Source organism: Sarcophilus harrisii, chromosome 3 (assembly GCF_902635505.1).
Source record: "Sarcophilus harrisii chromosome 3, mSarHar1.11, whole genome shotgun sequence".
Lineage (NCBI taxonomy): Eukaryota > Metazoa > Chordata > Mammalia > Dasyuromorphia > Dasyuridae > Sarcophilus > Sarcophilus harrisii.
Window position 1 is genome coordinate 293,119,110 of NC_045428.1, and position 24,370 is coordinate 293,143,479.

The 24,370-nt window shown below is 38.9% G+C and overlaps 2 protein-coding genes across 4 annotated transcripts in view; one reads left to right on the top strand and one right to left on the bottom strand.

Moving 5' to 3' along the window:
- Positions 1 to 14,267, top strand: part of BOC (BOC cell adhesion associated, oncogene regulated) — a 98,596-nt gene extending 84,329 nt beyond the window's left edge. For 2 of the 3 annotated variants that reach the window (XM_023499000.2, XM_031959669.1), the window contains exons 10-20: positions 528 to 690; positions 2,195 to 2,305; positions 3,218 to 3,424; positions 5,140 to 5,321; positions 6,091 to 6,196; positions 6,785 to 6,907; positions 9,493 to 9,714; positions 10,654 to 10,880; positions 11,055 to 11,128; positions 12,018 to 12,211; positions 13,505 to 14,267. In XM_023499000.2, coding sequence (XP_023354768.1) covers positions 528 to 690; positions 2,195 to 2,305; positions 3,218 to 3,424; positions 5,140 to 5,321; positions 6,091 to 6,196; positions 6,785 to 6,907; positions 9,493 to 9,714; positions 10,654 to 10,880; positions 11,055 to 11,128; positions 12,018 to 12,211; positions 13,505 to 13,692 — 1,797 coding nt within the window. In that variant the 3' untranslated portion in view covers positions 13,693 to 14,267. The remainder of the gene's footprint in view (positions 1 to 527; positions 691 to 2,194; positions 2,306 to 3,217; positions 3,425 to 5,139; positions 5,322 to 6,090; positions 6,197 to 6,784; positions 6,908 to 9,492; positions 9,715 to 10,653; positions 10,881 to 11,054; positions 11,129 to 12,017; positions 12,212 to 13,504) is intronic. The other variant, XM_003763587.2, reaches the window with a different exon arrangement.
- The window catches only part of CFAP44 (cilia and flagella associated protein 44), a 122,825-nt gene continuing 112,403 nt past the window's right edge, over positions 13,949 to 24,370 (bottom strand). Inside the window, exons 32-34 of the mRNA XM_031959667.1 lie at positions 24,019 to 24,179; positions 17,895 to 18,029; positions 13,949 to 14,936 (exon numbers count right to left, since the gene is read on the bottom strand). Of these exons, the coding sequence (XP_031815527.1) occupies positions 14,772 to 14,936; positions 17,895 to 18,029; positions 24,019 to 24,179 (461 nt within the window). The 3' untranslated portion in view covers positions 13,949 to 14,771. The remainder of the gene's footprint in view (positions 14,937 to 17,894; positions 18,030 to 24,018; positions 24,180 to 24,370) is intronic.

A 24,370-nucleotide genomic window follows, 5' to 3' on the forward strand; every position in this document is an offset into this window, starting at 1 on the left:
TAATGAATCCGAGGTGTTTGTGGCAGTGTTTGCCTGTATTGTATTGTGTGACTTCACTGCAACCTTAGTTCTGAATACACAACATGCACACCTTGCACTGTGCATGCACAAAAGCTGCCAGAAACATCTCGGCTCAGATTTGAGATAGAAGTCGTGGAAAAATTTCTTGGGCAAATGGGGTCACGAGTGGAAAAAGTTTAAGAAGCCCTGGTTGGGAGGAAAGTTGGTATGCTCAGAATACATGCATAGTGTCAGATCTCTGGTTTTTTAAACTATTTTAGTTATAAAATAATAGTAAGATAATTTTTCATAGGTTGAATCTGCTTTTATGAAAATTGTTACAGGACCTTGCTTGATGTACATGATACCAATTAACTGACTGTGATCATTATCCCCCTTTCTCTACCATTTCTTTCCAAGAAATCCCTGCAAATCCTATCTTTTTCCTTAGTGCGTTCTTTCACTCTAAAAGGCACTTAGCAGAAACCTCAGAAAAGACCAGATCTTAAGTAAGTCCTTTTCTCCAGCAGGTTACAAATTCTTCTGATGAGTGGACCATCTCAGGTATTCCAGCTAACCAACACCGCCTGACACTGACCAGATTGGATCCTGGAAGTTTATATGAAGTTGAAATGGCAGCTTACAATTGTGCCGGGGAGGGACAGACAGCCATGGTCACATTTCGAACTGGTAACTGTTATATGCTCCCTTGCTAGCTTTGGGGCATCATCCCTGGGGACGAATGAAGGGCTCTTCCCTATGTGAGGAAGGAATTTCTCTTTCCCTCCCTTCTCATGGAAATCTTGGCTGTTCCCTTTCTGTATAGTTGGTATTTCTATTTGTGGGATCTGTGTTGTTAATTACTTGCCCTCTTCATGTGCTTTCCCAAATGTAGTCCCCAGATTGATGGAGTATCTTGTTTCCATTTCTGCTTTTATAATTTTCTACAGAGCTCTAAATCCGACTGTTTCCCCTCTCTTTAATAGAAAGGGCTAATAATATTGTCTAGAAATAAAGCAGCATCATAAAATTAGGTCATGCTTTAAAATAATTCCTCCCACAAGAATTTAAGCACCTACTATATAGGTATATGTGGCATATGTGTGCAGACATATATTTATATATATGTAATTTACAAAATTCAGAGAGAGAGAGAGAGAGAAATGAGTGAAATAAGACAATATTGTACATAATAACAACAGTATTGTTTTAAGAATGACTTTGAGTGAATAAGTCATTTTGACTATTATAAACACCCAGATTAACTATAAAGGACATAAGATGCTATCTTCATCCAGAGAAAGAAAGAAAAAACTGAAAGTAGGCATTTGTATAGAAGAAGTGTGTATGTGTATATATATATATATATATATACACACACACACACACACATACATATACACTTATTTGTGCAGTCCTTTCCAGAATGGGGAGGGAAGAAAAAAATAAATTTATAAGATAACTTTTTTGTATATTTAAAAGGAATAGCAAGTTGTACATAATAAATTTTCATTTTATGTATAATCTTTTTTATTATACTGTAGAAATGTTTTATTCCATGAATTTAAAATAAAATAAGTGTGTGTTTGTGTCTGAGAGAGGAAAGAATCTTTGATTTGAGGTGCTAATTGAGGAATTTGTTTACAACATTGGTTATTATTTCTTTACCAGGGTATTGGCTAATGAAAGTACCATTCCTAGAGTATAGCCATGAGTAGGATTTTTGTCTCTTGCAATCTCCCCTCGCTCTGGGCTGATATTCTTGTATAAGGGAAGGGTTCTGCCCATGGGTTTGGGGTTCAGGGTTCAGAGTATGCACAAGTATTCTATGACTGTTTCTTATCTCCTTAACCCTTGTTCTGGGATAGGAGGAGACTATTTACTTGGCTATTAAGCCAGAACTGAGTATAAATAGAATATTTTTCCTGTTGCTAACCTCAAGTGAAAAAAGTTGAACTTGAGGGGTCTCTGTGTAGTGGAATGTAGCAACAAAACACTGTGCATGTTCAGATAGGACATCAAGCTCCCTCTGCCCCAGGCCTTTAATTAACCACTTTTCTCCTGCTTCCCATCCTTATATTTACATCAGCTTCTTAGAACATCCAGCCCTTCCTCAGAGTAACACCTTTGTGAGATACAAACACAGATATACTCCTCTCCCTTCCTCCCTAAACTTGACCTCTTTTTAATGCAGGTCGGAGGCCCAAACCTGAGATTGTGGCCAGCAAGGAGCAGCAGATCCAGAGGGATGATCCAGGTGCCAGCACCCAAAGTAACAACCAGCTAGACAACAGCCGCCTCTCTCGTAAGCCTCTGCCAATGACAGCTGGGGAGGGGAGGGAGACAGGGGAGCCTCAGTCATATACAGTGGGAGGAGGAAGTAGGCAAATTGGAGTCACAGTCCCAGAGCCCCATTTTGATGTTTTAGGTTGCTGGGTCTATTGTAATAAGGACCCATGATTCTGCAAGACCTTGTCCCAAAATGCACCTTAGGAGAGGGATAGGGAACCAGAGGAAAGTATTTAAATAAATTAGAAACATGTATTAGAAATATACATATACATACACACATATAATATAATATAAATATAAAAATATTTCCTTCTTTATTCTACTCTCTCTGGAAATTGGGATGATGGACATCTGCTGGATGAGAGCAGAGGTAGAAGGACCTTGTTCCTCCTCATGTAACTCAAGTTTTGAGAAAGGGTCCTGCTCTGTTTTAGGCTAATCTATTCCAGTTACCAATGGAATCATGTATAGACACCTTCCTGTCAGAGGTGCTATAAAGGGAACTCTTCCATGTAAATTTACAACCCTCTTATTTACAGTTGCCAACTAGCAGATATATACTCAGCCCATTCATTATCAGAGGCCTTCTGACTGCTATGTTATGGTCAGTTAGGAGGATGAGTTTAAATCCTATCTCATTCTCTTGCTGGCTTTCACCTAAGCTCTTTAGCTTCTGTTTCTTCATCTATAAAATGCAGATAATAATAGCACCTCCCTCATGTTGTTGTAAGATCAAGAAAGAAAGTATAGGAAAAGTATTTTGTAAACCTTAGGACATTTTATAAAAGTTATCAATTACTGCTTATTATTATCACTTTGTTTTCATTTTGATAAACCTGTTTCTAAGGTCTTCCAACTCACAGAAGTCTGCAGTTACACCAGTGAAGAGTAATTTCTTGCATCTTTTTGTTGTCCCTTCCCTTAGCCCCAGAAGCCCCAGACCGGCCCACCATTTCCATGGCCTCTGAGACGTCCGTGTATGTGACCTGGATTCCCCGTGGAAATGGTGGCTTCCCGATTCAGTCCTTCCGAGTGGAATACAAGAAGCTTAAGAAAGTGGGGGACTGGATTCTGGCCACCAGTGCCATCCCTCCCTCTCGGCTGTCAGTGGAGATCACAGGCCTGGAAAAAGGTAGGGAGAATGGAGTCACGGGTGGCTCAGTTCAGTTAAACAAACATGGTTTAGAAGTGCCTGCTGGGCCAGGCAAGCTCAGCCCCACAAAAGTGCCAGCTTTCCAGGGCACCAGACGATTTGCTCTGATTCTGTGGATAACCCTCTACCCTATAATTACCCATTAACCTAATGGTATCTCTTTGAAAACTAAATAAGATGGCATATCTAATGCTTTTTGCTAACTTTAAGGTGTTATGTGAATATTAGCTAAGAGGATTAAATTACTTTCCCAGAGTCACACAGTTAAAAAGGCTTTGAGGCAGATTTGAACTCAGGTTTTCCTAATTCTAGGTCTGTTGTTCTATCTATTACACCACCTAACTATGCCCCCCATTATAATAGCTAATATTATATAGCTAAGAAGGGACTAACTACTTTAGTGATCTAGTCACAACTTTCACTTAACTTTCCTCCATTTCTTTATTTGTAAAATGAGGAAATTGTATTAGATGGTTTTTAAGGTCCCTCCTAGCTGTAGATCTAAAATCCCATGATTCTGTTTTGCCTGAATGTTATGGAATCCTCTTAGAAAACAAAATGTCTTTTCTCACCCTAATCTGATCTGAGTATTTTTTAAAAGTTTCTTTACAATTTGGGCTGATAGGCCTCTATTAGTCCAGAGGAGAGACAAAAGAACATTGAAGCACGTTAGATGGATAGAGCTTTGGACCTGGAAATGAGAAGTTGTTATTGTTCAGTCATTTTCATTTTTGAACAACTTTGTTTTCCCATTTGGAGTTTTCCTGGCAAAGATACTGAAATGGCAAACCATTCCTTCTCCAGCTCATTTTACAGATGAGGAAACTGAGGCAAACAGGGTTAAGTGACTTGCCCAGGATCACAGAGTTAGGAAGTGTCTGAGGGCAGGTTTGAACTCGGGGAGAAGCTTCCAGCCTGGCCTTCTATCCGTACCTTAAGCTGGCTTAAGATAGAAACACCTAAGTTTAGATCTAGCCTCAGACATTTATTAGCTGTATGACCCTAGCTAGGCAAGTCATTTAACATGTGTGCTCTAGTTTCCTCAAAATAGGGTTAATCCTAGAACCTATGTCTCATATGAAAATCACATGAGATAATACTTGTAAAGCATTTAACATCTTTCACGTAGAAGTTACTTAATAAGTATTCATTCTCTCTTCCTCCTTCCTTTTGAATTATCAGTTTTTTTATTGACCAGTTCCAACTGGATTCCCAGAGATATCTCAAAACTCAGTATGTCCACTTATTTTTCTCCCCAGACTCTCCCCCTCCCAAACCTCCTTATTTGTTTTGAAGGCATGCCCATTTTTAAAGACTCCTTCGTTTGTAATTTCAGCATTATCTCAACTCCTCCTCACACTCTCTCATTCCACAGATTGAATCAGTTGACAAATCTTGATGTTTCTCCCTCCACATTGTCCCTTTATTTATTTACCAATTACCTGGTATACTGTAGGTGATTAACTAATGCCTATTGATATATTGGTTGCCTCATTGCCTGTAAGTTGTTTTTTTTGTTTGTTTGTTTGTTTGTTTTTTTAGAATTATAGGGAGAGCAGTCAGTTGATATCTCAGATTGATGAGTTAGGAAAGTTTGGGAAAAAATCATCCAAGTCTGAGTTTTGGATTACAACAGAAGGGGGGGTTGCATGATCCCGAGCGTCTTGCTCCAGTGAGTTTATTTTTCCCATCAGGTACCTCATACAAGTTTCGTGTCCGTGCTCTGAACATCCTAGGAGAGAGTGAGCCCAGCGCGGCTTCCCGACCCTATGTGGTATCAGGATACAGTAACCGTGTGTATGAGAGGCCTGTTACAGGGCCCTATATCACCTTCACTGATGCTGTCAATGAGACCACCATCATGCTGAAGTGGGTGGTAAGCAGCAACTTGGTTCTATTTCATCCCCAAAAAAATTTTTTTTGTAAATTTTTTTTTCATTTTTCATGAAAGGGGTGGAAGTTGATTTAAGAATATTTAAACTACTGGAAAAAGTTATTCCCTCATTTCCCAATTTAGGGTTTATGCTAACTTCTTGAATAGTCTCTTGCTACTCCTTGTATGAGATGGATTTTTAATTTCTAATCCTTAGTGTGCTGTCTCCTGCCAGAAGTAATTTCCAAAAAATTTCTAAAACTTTTCTTATTTCTCAGGCTACTCCTAAATTCTTTTATTCTACCCTAATTGGGATTAAGAATGATCAGATCTAAGGAAAAAATATGGGGTCCCTATATAATAGCATCTACAATGGATATATCTTGCAAACCTTGTCTGATAGACCTCCAAAAAGTAACCAGTCTCTAAATCCCCATGATACATGGAATTTACCATTTGGGAGGCAAACAGTGGTGATAGAAGTATCCCCACTTCTTTGATCAGTCGACACACACACACACACACACACACACACACACATAAGGAACTGGGGACACAATGAAATTTCTGCAGCATTTTTCAAGAAGCACTTAGTTTTGAACTCTACTTTAGATGTAGAAAAACTATGGTGGGGAAAACTTTATAAGAAAAGGAAAGAAGATTAGCCTCATGGGAAGGGAAGTTTCCAAAACAACAGGGAGTTTGCTCTGACTGACTCTGACTCTATTAATGGTAATAGCTGGTTTTAATTAATAACCTCCTTTCCTTCTAGTACAAATCAGCCAGCAACAACAACACCCCGATCCATGGCTTTTACATCTACTATCGCCCCACAGACAGTGACAATGACAGTGACTACAAGAAGGATGTAGTAGAAGGTAAGACTCCAAAAGGTGATTGGTGGTTAGATTTTTCCCTAAGACATACACACGAAAAGCATATAAAATGTTCAGCTAGGAGTAATGAGCTTCTTAGATATAGATCCTTATGATAATTGAGCTTGGGGTCATGGAGAGCCTGAGGCTGAACTGCTTCCATGAGGAAGAGGCAGCATGGAACTGGGTGGAAAGGAAATATCCCTGGATTTGGAGTCTGAGGACCCAAGTCAGATCCCATTTCCATCACATACTTGAGGCAAGTCTATCAACTACTTGGAGCCTCAGTTTCCTCCTCTGTAAAACAGAAGTGTTACCTATAGAGGCACACAAAGGGTTTCTTCCAGCTCTAAAGCTATGATTCCAATGTCCTGTCCAGTTTAATGATCCCTGTTTTTAAAAAAAAAAATTTTTATGATCTCCATCTATGGCTTCATTGCATGAAGTCGTAGCGATACACAGACCCTGCCTCGGACACCTGTGCTGTTTAATAGAGTAGCGAGCTACCTTGGGGAAAGGCTTAGAAACTACATTTAGAACCCGTGAGTAGCTGTGGCTCACCTTGTGACTATGAAGCATATTTTTCCCTAGGGGACCGCTACTGGCACTCCATCAGCCACCTGCAGCCAGAGACCTCATATGACATTAAGATGCAATGTTTCAACGAGGGTGGAGAGAGCGAATTCAGCAATGTGATGATCTGTGAAACCAAAGGTACTTCTCTCCTCTGTGGTCCAACTCCATCCTTCACCATCTCATAATTCTTAGTGCTTGCATTTCAGTAGGCAGCTAGGTGGCCCGGTGGGTAGAGTGCTGGGTCTGGAATCAGGAAGACCTGAATTCAATTCAAATCTAGACTCATGCAACATTTCTCTCTCTCTCTCTCTCTCTCTCTCTCTCTCTCTCTCTCTCTCTCTCTCTCTTTTTAAATGTTATTCATCCTTCATTTTTTATGTTTTTTTCAAATGACATCACAGGGGGATGCCTTGACTTGCCTGTAAATTATATTTATGTGAAGCAGAGTTACTTTAATTCACACGAGAAGAAAATGGCATACCCCTGCAGTATCTTTGCCAAGAAAATCCCATAGCTAGGAGTACTGTGGTCCATGGGGTCCACGGACACAACTGAACTACAACTCCATTGCATTTCTGGAGGACATTAGAGTTTACAGAGTGCTTTGCATACATGATGTCATTTGCAGAGAAAAAGCAATCAATCTGTCATGCTGCAGTTCTAAAGTGAGGCAGCTTAGTGGGGCAATTCCAGCCTCAGTTTTTTACTGCTGAGAGACTGTGGGCAAGTCACTTAATTTGTTTGCTTCAGTTTCTCAACTGTAAAATGGGGATAAAAGTAGCACCTGTCACCCAAGCTTTTTGTGAAGATCAATTTAGATAATAATTATAAAACATTTAGCACAGTGCCTGGCACTTAATGGGCACTTGATACAGGCTTGTTCCCTCCCTCCCCAATTCAGGATTCCAGAGGAATTAGAGATTTGATCCATAGAGGTATCTTTTCTATTCACATGTTGAGACTTGGACTGTTTTCCCCAACTCCCCTGCATTTGCTTTCAGGGAACTTCTGAATGGAGGAGGGGGATGATGTGCTCTTAGCATCCTAAGTTGGAACTTGGAACGCATTTTTCCATACAAACTATCGCTTGAACGCTGCTATTAAGCCTGTACTACTAAGGGTCAAATAACCTTGTGGACTGATTTGGAAACATGAACATCATGTATCCTTGTTTCTATGGGAAAATGCATTCTGAGTACCAGATGATTGACTCAGAGGTGAACTTTTGGAATACATCCCGTGACCTGTGTTAGGAGCTGCTGAGAATAATAACTCCCAGTGATTTTGAGCCGATAGATGTTGAGCCAAGAGCAATGGATCAGTTCTTACATCCCAGAACAGGTTTCATTATCACTACTTTACAGATGGAGAAAGTGAGACAAAGCTCGTAAATAACATTTGCAAAGGAAATCAGGAGCTGGTAAGGGAAGTAGGAATGGAAGCCAGGACCCTGTTGTCTTGTCACTAAGTCCAGTATTTTGTCCTCCTCAAGCTGGTGTGCCGTGCTGTAGCTTTAACTATCTAATAGTATGACCCAGAACTTGAAACCAGAAGCTTACCATTCCCCAGGACTGTTTTCCAGTCATTGTTTGACTGTTTTCCAGTCATTGTTTCGCTGATGCTCCCCAGTGTCACCCATATTAACCTGCTAAGTAAACTGTGCAATTGGTGATCTGTATATTCACTGGAGATTCTCCAGCTCTCTTGTAGCTCATAGAGAATCATTATGTAAATTCTTCCCTGCCCAGTTCTTTGGTGGGTTTTACTGTTCTCCTCTGACTGGTGTGGGGGGCACAAGGACCACCACTCCTATTTATTTGGCCTCATATAGTTGAATGTCCATCACCATTCAGTTGCTGTGCTAACTGCATCATTCCCAGTTCATCATTTTTGGATTGCTGGACACAAAAAACTCTGAGATCCCAATTTGAAGCATAAGTTTCAAATTCCCCGAATACTGAAATTTCTATTCAGCTACTCACATTGCTTACAAAATTTGGACACATTCTTAAGGAGTATTGGGACCAGAGGTTTCCTGGCAAATGTTTAACAACCAGCTTTCCAGAGGGGGAAATATACTTATGGCATACTTATTTAACTTTTTTTCCCTGAGGCAATTGGGGTTAAGTGACTTGCCCAGGATCACACGTGTTAAGTGTCTGAGATTTGAACTTGGGTCCTCCTGACTTCAGGGCTGGTGCTCTATCCCAGGGTTCTCAAACTTTTGTTTTCAGTATCTTTATCCTATTAAAAATTATTGAGAATCTCTCCAAAGAGTTTTTGTTTATCTGGATTATATTTATAGACATTTACCATATTGGAAATAAAAACTATTTTTGAATTTATAGACCCTCTAAAAGGGTTTCAGAGATCCCCAGGATTCTCTAGACCATACTTTGAGAACCACTGCATCCACTGTGCCACCGTATTTAACTTTCATTATTAATGTTTTCTACATTGCTTTCTTAAGTCTAGAGAATCAACAAAACAGCAAATCAAGTCCTGATTTACTGGTCATGTTCCATGGTATGAATGCTCACACTGAAAATATAATTATAAGCTTCCAGGAGCTGATATGACCCCGCTTCAGCACACCCCTGAATGTGACCTAGCCATAGGAACCTGATCCCTGTTAATCCACATCTATACCCACAGAACATTCTGACTAATGCTGAATGAATATCCAAGATCAATGATTGATTTTTTAAAAAATCTCTTTGCAGCCCGTAAGCCTTCTGGTCAGCCAGGCCGGCTCCTGCCCCCTACTGTGGCCCCCCCACCAATATTGCCTCCAGACCCGGGGGAGCGTCCTGGAGGCCCTGGAGCTATGGTGGCTCGCTCCAGTGACTTGCCCTACCTGATTGTGGGTGTAGTCTTGGGCTCAATCGTCCTCATCATCGTGGCCTTCATACCCTTCTGTTTATGGAGAGCATGGTCCAAACAAAGTAAGTGACTCTATGGGCAAGATGGGGATTACCTGTGCTAAGCTAGGAAGCCAGAGGGATTTAAAGAGCTGCCCAGTCAGTAGTGAGGGACCAGGATGAGCAATGCTGTGCAGCCCATTGGGAGCTGATCGGGCCTTTGTACACCTCTGTTCCAGGGGTCGGGTCTCCCAGAGACCTCATAAGAAGGTAAAGATGACTGAGACCCCAGCCCCATTAGAATGTGAGCTACCAGAGGACAAGGCTCATATTTTTGCCTTTATTTTGTATCCCTTGTCCTTAATCCAGTGTCTAACACATACAAAGTATGTGCTTAATAAATGCTTAATGTGGGATTGCATAATAAGGGATTAAAGCCCATATTATGTACCTAATAAATGATTGTTGACTGACTGACCCATCCTATTAATTAACCAACCCACCCTAATCATACAAATTAAGCTGATTTGATAATGTAAAGCTGTGTTCTCCCACTAGTCCGCAATGCTTTTGTCTTTGCCTTATTTCTCTTGGCTCAAGCTTCTGATTTTACCCTCTGTTTTGACAACACCAGCTGCCTTTTTCTTTCTAAATCAGTTCCTGCTCTTGCTTTGCCTATTCAACCATTACCTTTCGTCAGCTCTCTTATAATCCATGTGTGTAAACTACAACAGACAACACAGGGCAAGCCTGCTTTCTCCCTGACCCCAAGCTGCCTCACCTTATCTACACTGACATAAAGAAGGGAGCCAGGAAGGTGGGAGGAAATTCTGAGGCATTCCTGGGAGGAAATGGGGAACTCCCCCTCTGTATCTCTGGGAGAAATGCCAGCTCCCACTCTCTTTCTGTCACTGTGGCCGGCAGTTCCACTGGAAGACTCATTATGAAGCTTATGTCGGAGGCCCCCGAGCTGCCCTGTGCTCCCCAGTCTGAGAATACATATCTCTTCAATTCTCCTTCCAGAGCAAACTGCCGACCTGGCTTTCCCTAGCTCGGCGCTGCTGCCTTCCTCCTGCCAATACACCATGGTGCCTCTGAGAGGGATCTCCGCCCCACGAGCCAATGGGCAGCCCTACATCAACGGACAGCCCTACGTCAACGGTTTACATGTTAAGGGGGCCTGTCCCTCAGCCGGCCTGGGCTGTCCAGGTGTGAAAACTCAGGAGTACAGCCCAGGGGAACTTCAGCAGGTAACTCACCTACTGGATTTGTGTGTGGTGATTAGGGTGCACCCTAACTGGACTCGAACGGGTTTTGCCTATATTTTAAATCCCGGACTATCTTCATACTGAGACTAGATCTTGATGATGGGGCAAAGAATCCCAGACTCTCTAAGACTGTCTTGTCTTCTTACCTTTTAACAGCAGGATCATAACAGCAGCTTGCTGCAAGGAAAAATCCTTGGGAATGGACATGAGAAAAGCCACCAACCAATGAGGTAACCACCCCATCCCACCATTTTGCTCCCTGAGACCAACATGATGGAAGCAAGAATTCTTAGTTTACTCAATTTCAAAACTCCCCAAGTCTTCAGAACAGCCATTTTTGAGGCCCAAAATAACTGTCAGATTGTTTGCAATTTAGACGTTTCTGCCACTCTAGGACACCGGTTCTCTGAGTTTGTGATGGTTTCCTAAAGACTTTCCTTTGCCTATAGGGCAGGTGCATCCCATGTACATGTAGCTTGTGCATCCTCTGGGTAGCTCAGACATACTCATGCATCCTCCCAAATGCTGTGGAAAGTGCCCTTGCCATGTTACTATGTAATTACACAAAACCAGGATGAGCATATTGGAGTTTAATAGCAGATACAATGCTATGGCATATGAATTATGAATAGCTAAATAATTCTCTCTTATACTGGCTTTCCCTTGATAATGATGGATACATGAACCTTCCAAGGTCTTGTCCTGATAGAATAAATGTAAGCTCATTGAAGGCAGAATCTTTTGTATAATTACACAAAACCAGGATAACCATATTGGAGTTTAATAGCAGACACAATGATATGGTATATGAATTATGAATAGTTAAGTAATCCTCTCTTATACTGATTTTCCCTTGAAAATGGATAATGAACCTTGCAAGGTCTTGTCCTGATAGAATAAATGTAAGCTCATTGAAGGCAGAATCTGGGTTTGTTTTTTGCTTTTGATTTTATACCTCCAGTGTTTTATACCTATGGTGTACATGCCTACAGAGTAGCAGATATTTAAGAAGTGCTTGAGGAACAAAGGATGCCCAAAGGAGGAGGGAACAAGAGAATTGTACTAAGGGTGAAAATCCACACTTTGCCTCACTTTCACGCTTGTTCTTTCGCCTCATAGAGAACCTGACTCGAGCCCTGACGAGAACACCTTCCTGTACACTCTCCCAGATGACTCCACTCACCAGCTGCTTCAGCCCCATGATGAATGCTACCATCTTCAGGAACAACCGGCTGCCATCTGCCAGTCAGGGGTTAGGAATACATCTGAAAGCCCTCGGCGGGAAGGACTGTGGGACTCTCCATTTCATCCAGGTCTGTGGCAGAGTAAAGTTCTATCCTTGACAGGATATAGTGGGGCATTTTCCATAGCTTTTAAACTGAGAGGAAATGGAAGAAAGGGGGTGGAAGCTCCGCCATGCTTCTTTGATAGTTACAACTCTGGCAAGAAGTGCAGAGGGGGAGTTCCAGGTAGATCACATTGTAATACTGCAGGTGTTGGGCCATGATGACCAGTAAGAACAGAAATATCCCATGACAGCAAAGTAATAAGCTCTCCTGGACTATGAGTTTCAGGGGCATTATTATCAAATTACTGTTGCCTTTTCTCACACCCAGGCAGCCTCTAATCATCCAGAAATATACTGCCCTGTTGTGTCTTGTTTGTTAATTAAGGAATAAGGTTTACATTAATCAGTGAAACAGGAGCCAAAGCCTTACAAATAACATAATAATAACTCTTTGTGCTGCCTTTTCTTCAAGTTCCTTAAAGCCATTCCTTTTTCTGCTTTCTTTGGGCTTCCAAAGGATTTAGTAAAAGTTGGGGACTTGAGGAATATTACCAATTACCATTTTATTGAGTAGCTACAGCATGCTTCTGAATAATGTACAGGACACAGGCCTTAACAGCTTGTAGATTATTATTTTTTTTAATTTAACTCTATTTTTCAGTTAATAAGCACTTATTTTCTTTCCCTCCCATCCCTTCCTATTGAAAAAAAAGAAAAGAAAAAAGTTTCAACAAATAGGTATAGCCAAGCAAAACAATTTTGCACATTGCTTATGTCCAGAAATCAGTGTCTTTAGTCCATTACCTCTCAGTCAGAGATGGATAGTTCATCATGAGTCCTTTAGTAATTTTTTGGACATGATATTATAAAAAGGCTGAAGTTGGCTTCACATGAGATCCCTTTAGCCTGGGAATAATTAAATGTCAAATAGGAATAATTAATCATGGGGATGTGAACAGCTTGGGAGAGAAAGAGCCCTCTGGGGCTAGGAGCTTTTAAAATGTTGCTAGGATTTCTTCAAAATTGTTTTTTTCAAAAAAGCCTTTGCTCTTGAGTTTGGGAATATGTTCCTCCTACCACAGAAATTCTTAGGTATGGCCCAGATAATAGTGGCTCTTTCTCTACACATATGAAATGGCTAATTGGGATAGATCATTTTGGAAGATATAACAAACAAGATTTATGTTACATGCAAATCTGACCTTTCAGGGCCAGATTAACTGTCTTCTATTACTGATGGGTGGAATAATTTATCAGGCTACAATTTGATTCTTTTTAAGTGCTTGGATTTTAATTTTCCTTCCTTTTCTCACCTTAGGTCCACCTTGCTGCCTAGGTCTCGTGCCAGTTGAAGAAGTGGATAGCCCTCACTCCTTGCAAGTGAGAGGAGGAGAATGGTGTCCTCACCACCCCCCAGGCACCTATTTAGGACAGGACCCTGGAAGGAGACTCTCATCCAGCCCACCAATACACGTGTCTTTTGAGACTCCACCTCCCACAATTTAGGCTAAAGCCACTTCCCTGAAAAGACTATATTGTTTTAAAAAGAGACAGAGAAAAATGGGTATTTATTTTTCTATTACAGCCATATTTATATATTTATGCACTTGTAAATAAATGTATATGTTCCTTAACATACTGGAGAGACATATGGAATCCCATCCAGTGAAGTGTACCGGGTTAAAGCCGCAGTTTGAGAAGAAACAAGCAAGAGAGATTATCATCAGACACATATTTACAGAAGCAACCTTTTATTTCCAACTTTCACAACTACCAGGGATAGTGCCGAGCACCCATTAGGAAAGAAGGAAAGGAAAACATACATTAGGCACATCCTCTGTGAGAGCTAAACATGGTTGATCATAACACATAATGGAGGGGAAAAAAATCCAACTCAACAGATCGGCTGAATTTGGTACAACAAGAAGTGATTTTTTTGTGGTATGACCAGGAGAACAGACTAAAATGTGTACAGTACTTTATAAGCATTAACAAACCTTCCAGATTCAATAATCTGTGGCTACATAGCTCTGTAAAAACAAACACGTAACTTCTAAATAAATGTTTAGTCTTCTCTCTAACCTTTAGTTTGATCATTTATAAAAACTCTTCAAGAAAATGAGTCCACATCTTTTCTAAGTGTTTCTTAAAGCATCTTTTCTGAACATATGAAGAACCAGAAAGATCTATTTATGAAATGTTCAGATCTATCTTCCCAGGATGAGACTGGGAAGAGGAAGCAGACATTGCTGTTCTTCCTTGCTTAACAAACTTTAAAAGGGCTGTTGTTTGGGGCTTTTATCCAGAATGCTTTTAGTTGCTGAATCTGCATGGGAGACTCTCAAGCTAGAATCCGGGCCTCAAGCTCTTTCAAGGAATAGCATATAGATAGGATATGATGAATTTTAATAAACAAGACTGATCCCCTTTTATTTGGATGAGTGTGTATGTGTGTGTGTGTGTGTGTGTGTATACATACATTTTCCCTTACAGATATCATCAGGTAGGAGAAGCAAGTCTTAGTGATGTGTGTGACAAAAATTGGAGAAGATAGGAAAACAGCAATTAATAAGGTACACTTCTATTTAATGGGGATTATTAATTGGTGGGAGGATAAGACCACCTTTCCTGCGCAAGATAGCAATTTCTTCCTTCAAAGCTAGAATCTTTTCAGCCTGGATTTGGATCAGTTCGGTGATCTTCTCCCTAGCCAAAATGTCTGCTTTCCGAGGACCCTGGAAGGCATTGCCCTGTTGGGGGGAAAAACACATTCTTTCTTTGAGCATCTGATTTATTCCCATTTGAAAAATGATAATTTTTTTCTCTCTTCTGCCACTTAATAAAAGAGCCTTCCTGACAGATAGAGTCAAAGATGGTGGTTAATTGTTCTCTTAAATTGAGGGGTCTATCTAGAAAGAAATATCTTTCAAAGTATAGTGGATAGAGCCTCAGAAAGGGCCAAGTTAAAATATTCCCTTAAACACTTGTATGATCTTATGTCGGCTTCAAGTTCCCCATCTGTAAATGGGGATAAATAATATATAATAATAATAATAATATAATAATAACTTCCTCCCAGGGTTGTTAAAAGAATAAAATAATATTTTGAAAGTGTTATATCAATCCATAATTCTAGTACTTTTGCCAAGAAAACCCCAAATGGTTTTATGAAGAGGCAGACACAACAACTCAACAACAACAACATCCCTAGTTAAAGAGTCTTATAAGCATAAAGACAAACTAAGAGACATTGTATATATAAAAAGTGACAATAACAAAATGTCCTAGTCCTGAGTTGGAAAATTTGGATAATTATCAGCCAGGTACATCCAAACTTGTTTTAAATAAAATTTTAAATGTACTCCCCTAATATATTTCTGTGCTTTTTCTTCTGGTTTCTCCCCATACCAAGAATTCTCTTCCTCTCAGTTTCCCTGCATTTTTTAAAGAATAATATCCAATCTCACATAGTACATTAGATTCTTCATCATCCTCACTCTCATTAGTGACTTCTCTTCTTGAGAATTCCTTCCATCTATACAGTATTTCTTGTAAGTACCTAGTGACTTCTTCATGAGATTATAAATCCCTCAAAAGCAGGGATTTTTTTAATCCTTAGCAGAGTGCTTGGCAAATAATAAGCATTCTAAACATGCTTGTTGATTTAATCTGATGGCCCTCTCTCTCTCTTTTTTTAAATAATATTTTATTTTTCCAAATACATGCAAAGATAATTTTCAACATTCTCCTTTGCAAAATCTTGTGTCCAAATTTTTCTCCCTCTCATCCCCAAGACAGTAAGCAATCCAATATAGGTGCAATTCTAAACATTTCCATATTTGTCATGCTGCACAAAAAATCATATCAAAAGAAAAAACCAAGCAAACCACCACCACCATCAGCAAAAGGTTGTTTTCCACATTCAGTCTCCATAGTTTTCTATCTGGATATAGATGTCACTTTCCATGACAAACCTATTGAAATTAGATAGTCCTATTAACAATGACACATTCCCAACTTTATAATTTCTGATGATAATACTTTGAACGTCCTACTCCTCTAGCTGACCGTCATAATGTTCTAATGATCCTTCATTTGAAATATGATCCTTAATTTTACATTAACAAACAAGAAAAGAACTTTATTTGGATTTCATTTACCAGAGAGAATATGGCCATTTCTATTCAACCATAAACACCTTATTCTAGCGCTTATCATTGTTTGTGGAAGCTACTTTAAAAGCCTCCTCTAACTTTTCTTGTATTCAAAAAGAGGCAACTTTTAAAATTTATCCTATGCACTGCCCCAGACTAATTACGGTTAACTAATAAATATTTGCTGAGCTTTCACTTCATCCAAGGCACCTTAGTAGGTGCTAATCCTTCTAAAATACTGCTTGAATGGTACTACCTACTTTGCTGAAAAACTTTCATTAGGTCCCTACTGTCTATAGGATAAAAGTCTAAATTGCAAGTTTCCCCATAAGTTGCCCTCAGACATTTCACTTGAACACAACTGGTACTATAGCGCTTTTTTTTCACCTGTCAGTTCACCTTTACCTTACCTATTACCACTTCTCCTAAAGCATTTGCTCCTTCCCTCCCTCTATCCAAATTCTCATCTTTTAAGTCTCAATTTGAATTATTATTTCTCTTCAGTAAAGGCTTCCTTGAATTTAAACCAGAGGTGATGATCTTAACTTCCTCTGAACATCTATAGGAGTTAATTTGCAGCTAATAAGTCTTCTTAAATTGCTAGAGTGAATTGTCAGTTAGCAAGCAGTTATTAATCACTTTCTATGTATGAGGAATTGTGCTAAGTCCTCAGCTATAAAAAAAGACAAAAACGTAATCTTTGCTCTCAAGGAGTTCTTCTTGTACTGCTATTTAACCCGACATATTTATGCATCATTTCCCACCTCCAAATAGATTTAAACTCTGAAAACAGGGACTTTGTATTAAACAGGTAACCTTCAATTTTCAATAATTCACAAGCTGCCAATTTATATGCTATCCAACAGACATTTATTGATCACCTACTTTGTGCTGTGTAAGGTAATGTCTTCTAAATAAATAAAGGAATAAAAGAAAAAAATCCCCAATAGTTCCAATTCCTTCTACTGAAGATAAATTATATGTATATTATGGACCTGGTTACCACAATATCAGCAAGGATGGTGGTACAATGAACAAAAATAGCAAAATTGGGAAGAAAGCTGATTTTGGGAGGAAAGATAACAAGTTCCATTTGGGACATATTAAGTTAGAGCTATTATGAGACAATAGATAATTTTGGACTAGAGTTTAAGTGAGAAATTATGGCTAGGTATATAGTAGATAGATCGATATATATATATATATACTAGATATATAGATTATATATACTAGATATATAGATTATATATGCTAAGTATATAGATAGATAGATAGATAGATATACACACACACACATATGCCTAGGGGGATCATTAAATCCATGGAGATAGTGAGTTCTATGGAAAGAGAGTATCAAGAAAGAAGTAGTGCCCAGGAAAGAACACTGGAAGACATCCTTGTGCTCAGTAATATGATTGACAAGTCAAGGAGGAGAGAGTACCAAAGAGAAGGTAGTGTCCCTGCATTCAATAGTCGCCAGCAGACTTACCAACTCTTTGGATTCTACTTAAAGATGCCAACAGAGTGCCAAGAAACACTAGGGCAGAAGCCTACCTGCTGAGCTTGCAGTGTATTCAGACGGCTTTCGAGCTTCTGCTTTTCAATACATAACTCATTCATTTGCTGAAGTTTCTTAGTGTGTTCCTTCGTCTTCATCATCAGGTCCCAGCGCACTTTAGAAACCTTTTCCTGGAATATCAAGAAGACAGAGAAGAAAGTAAATAAAAAAGAGCTGGAAAGAATGGGAGACATAATCAGATGTGAACTGCAAAAACCACAATGCAAATGGAAGAGGTCAATGCACTTAGGAAAATGAATGAGGAGTATTCTCATGTCCCGGGCAGCTGGGTATGGTGGATAGAGTTGCTGGGCCTGGAGTCAGGAGGACTCAAGTATCTAAGTTCAAATCCAGCCTCAGACACTTCCTAGCTGTGTGACTGGGCAAGTCACTTAACCTGTTTGCCTCAGGTCCTTCATTTATAGAATGAGCTGGAGAAGGAATATCTTTGCCAAGAAGATGAAGCCACAAAGAGTTGGATGTAACTGAAGATGACTAAACAACTATAACAAACTCATGCCATCTGGTTTGATTTTAGGAAAGATCATAAAATAAGTATATTCAGGAATAGAAATAGGTATGAGACAATACACACATACATATATTTAAATAGCCTTCAGAGAAGCAACAAGGAAGAAGTATTGCCTTTGAACCTGAGTTCAAGTCTTGTCTCTAACACATACAAATTGTATAATCTTGAGCAAATCATTTTAATTCTTTGTACCTTAGTGAAGTAGACTCCATCTTTAAAAAGAGGGAGTTAGACTAGACAGTCTCTAATCCCCTTTCTGTTATAAAGCTTTGAGAAATGTGATCCTGCAAATGTAAAAATGATTAATATTCTCTGGGTGGAGACCTAAGTGAATTAGCCATTTACTGACATAAAAAAAAAAAAAGAAAATCATGTTAACTGTGGAATACATCATATAAAGCCTGGATTTTATGTGTCAGAAGTAAAAAAGATTATACAGCTATATACCATGGGTGCTAGGTCCAGTTCTGTTTTTGTTCCTAATTGCATGTTTGAACCCAGGCTTAACCATTTATTAATCTTTGCGAATCTTCATTTTCCCTCCTTAAAGTAAAAGGGTTGGACTAGTTCCAGTTCTAAAATTCTACAGGGTCATCTCAAATCTATTTATGGTGTAGCATAACTAAAAATTATAATAATAATAACAATAAGACCTAAGAACAATAACTAGCATTTAAATAGTACTTTAAAGTTTTCCAAACACTTTATTAAGAATTAAGTATAGACTCAGTAACTGAACTAAGTACAGGAAAGCAGAAAGATCCCTGTTCTCCAAATATTCACAAATTCTAATGTGAATTACCTGAAAATAATACATCATTTTAATCTATGTAATATTATATATTATATAGATTACATAACATATTATATGTATTTTGATCTTAATTAATTATAATCATAAATAAAATATATTTAATCTATATAATATTGTGTATTATAGAATATATATTATATATCATATATATAATATATATTCTATATAACTTGATCAGAAATGGGGACTGTTCAGCCTGCAAGTAGTATAATGTCCATAAAATCATTTGGTTTGGCCCTGCCAAGGTAACTGCATATGATGAAGAGCTGAAAGTTATACACAACAACCTCCCATTGCTTGAGTTTTTATACTGATTATTTTATATGGCCTGAGAATGAATATCCAAATGGCCCTTGGCAGAAAAAAGGTTCCCAACTCCTGAACTAGATATGCACAAAATACATAGAGAGTAGATGAAGCTAGTATTAAAGGGAAAGGTTTAACAAATCACTGAGAGGCTCTCTTCAGAAGATGGGATTTGAGCTGAGTTTTTAAGGAAGCCAAGAGAACTAAAAAGATGAGGTTGGGGAGCAGGACCCTCTAGACATGGGAGCAACTGTTGTAGAAGCACATAAACAAGGATGGAGAGTCAAATTTGCAATATTTCCAGAAGCCAAATTATAAAGGGCTTTGAATACCAGATAGAGGACTTAACATTTAGGGCTGAAAGTATTTTCAGTGGATTTTGTTCATTAGGGAGTGAGTGACACGATCAGATTTATGCTTTAGAAAGATCATCTTGGCAGCTGAGTGAAAAATAGATTGAAGTGGGGAGAGAGTTGAAGCAGAGAAACTAGTTAGAAAGCTAATGTGGTAATTCATGTAAATGGTGATAATGACCTGAACTAAAGTGCTCCCAGTATGAATGCAAGGAAGGAGAGATATGCAAAAGATACTGTATGAATACAGAAATGACATGATTTGACAACTAATTGGATATGTGGAGTGAGTGCAAGTGAGGAGTTAAAAATGACACTAAGATGAGAGTCTGGATTCCTGGGACGATAGTGGTACTTTCTACAGTCTTTAAGAAATCTGGGGAGAAGGGAGGATTTGGGGTTGAGAAGATAACATGTTCCCTTTTGCATATGTTGAGTTTGAAATGCCTCCAGGGCATCTAGTTTGAGGTATCCAAAAGGTATTTAGTAATGTGGGACCTTTATTATGTTTAGGAATGACCAAATAATGAATGAATGACATGGGATATTTCAGGCCTAACAGATAGTGAGAATGATGCTCAGAAGAGAAATCAGGGTTCAGTGCCTAGATCTGGGAATCATGTGCAACAAAATGGTAGCAGAGTCCTTGGGAGCTGATACTATCACCAAGTAAAATTCTATAAAGGGAGAAGAGTGCACAGGACAGGACAACTATGGTTAGCAGGCAGGTTAAAAATACAGCAAATATGACCAAAGAACAATTAGTAGGAAAAGAAAGTAGAGAAACATCACAAAAAGCTACAGAGAAAAATACTATTCAGGACAATGTGAACAGCAGTGTCAAAGACTGCAAAGAGGTTCAGAAGGGTGAAGATTGAGAAAAGATTTGTCAATTAAGAAATCAATAGTGACTTTTGAGAAATTTGTAATAGAAGTTGAGTGCAAGGATTCACAAAATAGAAGAGGACAGGTGATGGTGAAAGGAGACTAAAAACAAATTTCACCAGATCTAAATTTTATCAGTTTTCCCATCTGTAAAATGGGGATAATAATAGTACCCACTTTGTCATGGTTGTTGTAAGGATAAAATGGCATAATATTTGTAAAATGTCTTGTAAATTGTCTAACAGTCCTTTAGGTCTGAAATGTCTTACTGACACTTAAGTAAGCAAGGGTCTCCATTTCTCAAAAGTTCTAAAGGGTTTAATAGGCTCCAAAAGATGACCCTCAGTCACTAAGGAGGGAAGCCCCAAGGGCTCATTCATTCATGTTTTGATCATTCCTAAACACAATGAAGGCATAAATCTATTGAAAAACAGAAATAGAAGCTTTCGTGTCCTCCATATCTATTTCTATCTGAACAACCAGACCACTGATTCATCCGTACTGAGTTCTGAGCTTCCCATCTGGATATGTGGGAGCTTCCAGTGGGTCCCCATCATTCATTTATTCTTGTTTCTTGAGTTCATTTCATTTGTTTTTAGCACTTAGGAGATTACTACAAATTGGTTGGGGACATCCTGGAAGCAGGGAGCCCTTTTCAATCACTTGCAAACAATTCCTTTTCTGTTTCACTCAACAGCCACAAATACCACTTCTGGAATATACTGGGTATCACAATTTATAAGACATTGACAAACAAGAATGTGCCCAAAGGAAGGTAACCAGGACAATGAGAGGCATGGAAATTGTGTCAAATGACAAATGGTCAAGGAAACAAGGGATGAGATGAGATGAGAAGAGATGACTTAATGAGCAGCATGTGCCCTCCTTCTTAGCAGTAATGAACTAAAACATCCTGACCACTAGACCTGTTTTTTTTTAAATAGCTTTTTATTTACAAGATATATGCATAGGTAATTTTTCAGCATTGACAGTTGCAAATCCTTTTGTTCCAACTTTTTTCCCTCCTTCCCCGAACTCCTTCCCCCAGATGGCAAGTTGACCAATACACGTTAAATATGTTAAAGTATAAGTTAAATACAATATATGTATACATGTCCAAACTGTTATTTTGCTGTATAAAAAGAGTCAGACTCTGAAATAGTGTACAATTAGCCTGTGAAGGAAATAAAAAATGCAGGCAGACAAAAATAGAGGGATTGGGAATTCTATGTAGTGGTTCATATAGGCCTTTTTTCAAATAGATTATATATACATACATTGTGATTGGACTAACAAACTTGACCATTGATACTTTCTTCTTTATCTAATACACCTGCTCAGAATTTTACAACAAACTTACAGGAAGAGCAAATCTGACACTCAGCAATTGTTCTTGTTGCCTCTCATGTTGATATTGCCATTGGCCTGCCCATCTTATCTCTATAGGAATTTTCCACTTTAAAAACACCTCCTCCTCACATAACCTCCCTTGTACCAAATCCAGACTGCAAGATCTGAATGATTAAACTTCTTGCCCAGGGTCACACAGCTGGGATGTGTCTGAGACATAAGCTCAGAACTCAGTAGGGATGAATCAGTGGTCAGGTCATCTTAGAGCTGAGACCTTGGACTTGAAATTAGGAAGATTCTAGTTTAAAACCAGCCTCTATGCCTCTGATCCAAATCCAATGCACTTTCCACTGCACTGTGCTACTTCCCAAATCTTAGGTCAAGAGGACATCGATTCAAATCCTGCATCAACTAGCTCCTGCCTGTGTGAGACTTTGGCCATCCCAACTTGTGTCTGCTTAAGGAAGGAGACCCATGTATCCTAGAAGATCCTTTCTAGCTTTTCCTCCTGTGTCCCTCTGTTCCTGTGATTGGAATCCTAAGCCACATTTTAAGTGGAAGAGGGCAGAAATAGTTGGTTACAGAAAGATAAATACTGCTATTAGGGAAAAATCAAAGCTATGTAACAATGAAACAGGCTATCTTAAAAAAATTAAAAAAATAGAAAACCTTCCTATCACTAGAAAGTTTTGAACCAAAGTGACTAGTGTGTTAGATTCCATAAGGAAGATTAATGTATTGTATATAAAGATAAACTAGATGACCTTTATAATGTCTATGCCTTAAGATTCTATGATTCTTAGAGCTTGGCAGTTTCACTATCATATTTTTCATACTGTACTATTTCTATTTTTCAGAGAAATGATGAATTATTGAAGGAAGTGGGAAATTTTAGGGATGGATCTAGATGCCAATTAAATTCACCCTTGACTTATTGCCTTTTCTCTTTATTATAAATAAGAGAGAAATAAAAATGAAGAATCTTGAAGATGGTGCAAGAATAAATGTCAGGGTCACTGAGCTTCAGTGGGTCCCCATCATTGGATGCCATCAGTGTGCATTATTGAGCCCTAAACCATTGACACCCCTAAAAGAAAGAGCAGACAGTGATTACTACTAAGAATGCAGATGTTCTTGACTCAACAGGAACACAGACTCATGAATGCCAATCTTTTTGGTATTTTCTATGCCTCTGGTCTCAGGTAGCTTAATAGCCTGTAGGACTCCTCCCAAGAAACACACCTGGAGCACAAAGTGGCAGATACCCAGATATGTCAGGGACCAGCTGAGTAACTGAGCCCCACAGCCATGCTGTTCTGCTGAGATGTGGCCATACCTGCCTCATCGTCCTCCAAAACTATTAATATTATTCAAAAGCACATGAGGACTATCTCAAATACTATCAGGGAAAGTGCCATTCCTGTGGATGGCAGTTCTGGCAGAAAAATTGGTATATGCCTATGGTACTGCCTTGCTATCTCCACAGATAATAATAATAATAGCTAGCATTCACATCACAGCTACCATGTATTATGCACTGTGCTAAATATTTTACAAATATTATCTCATTTGATCTTTATAACTGGGAGAGTCGGTGCAATCATTATCCCTTTTTTACAAATGAGGAAACTGAGGCAAAAAAAATCAAGTAATTTGTCCAGAGTCACACAGGAGGTTAGATTTTAATGCATGTCTTTCTGATTTCAGGCTCAGTATTCTATCCACCACATGCTTCCTTTATAGTATTAACACCAGGACCCAGGTGTTCCCATAATTTCCTTCTTGTGATAAATGCAAATATTAAGGAAAAGTGATCAGAAGTTATTTAACCAAAGCTGATAGGTAGCTAGCTAGTGTGGAGCGGCATTCTTGAACATTACCTCCCAGTTCCTTATCTCCTTTGCATTTGACAATTCTTTCTTCATTTTCTTGATCCTTAGTTCTTCAAGTTTTTTATTAACGGAGAGCGTTTGAAGGGCTTCCAGGTCTATCTCTTTCCCAAACTTGTCAATCATCAGCTGAGTAACCATCTCCTTCATTTCTAAAAGAAAATAGCCAAGTAACCAGTTATTCTCATCTTTCCCGTTTCACATCATATTACTCACATCAAAGAAATGGCAAAAATATTTTGTGTAACCAGTTTAGCCTTTAGCCATCATAATGAATTTGGCAACAAATAAACAGCCAGATGACACAGTAGATAGAACACTGAATCTGAAAATGACATTAAAC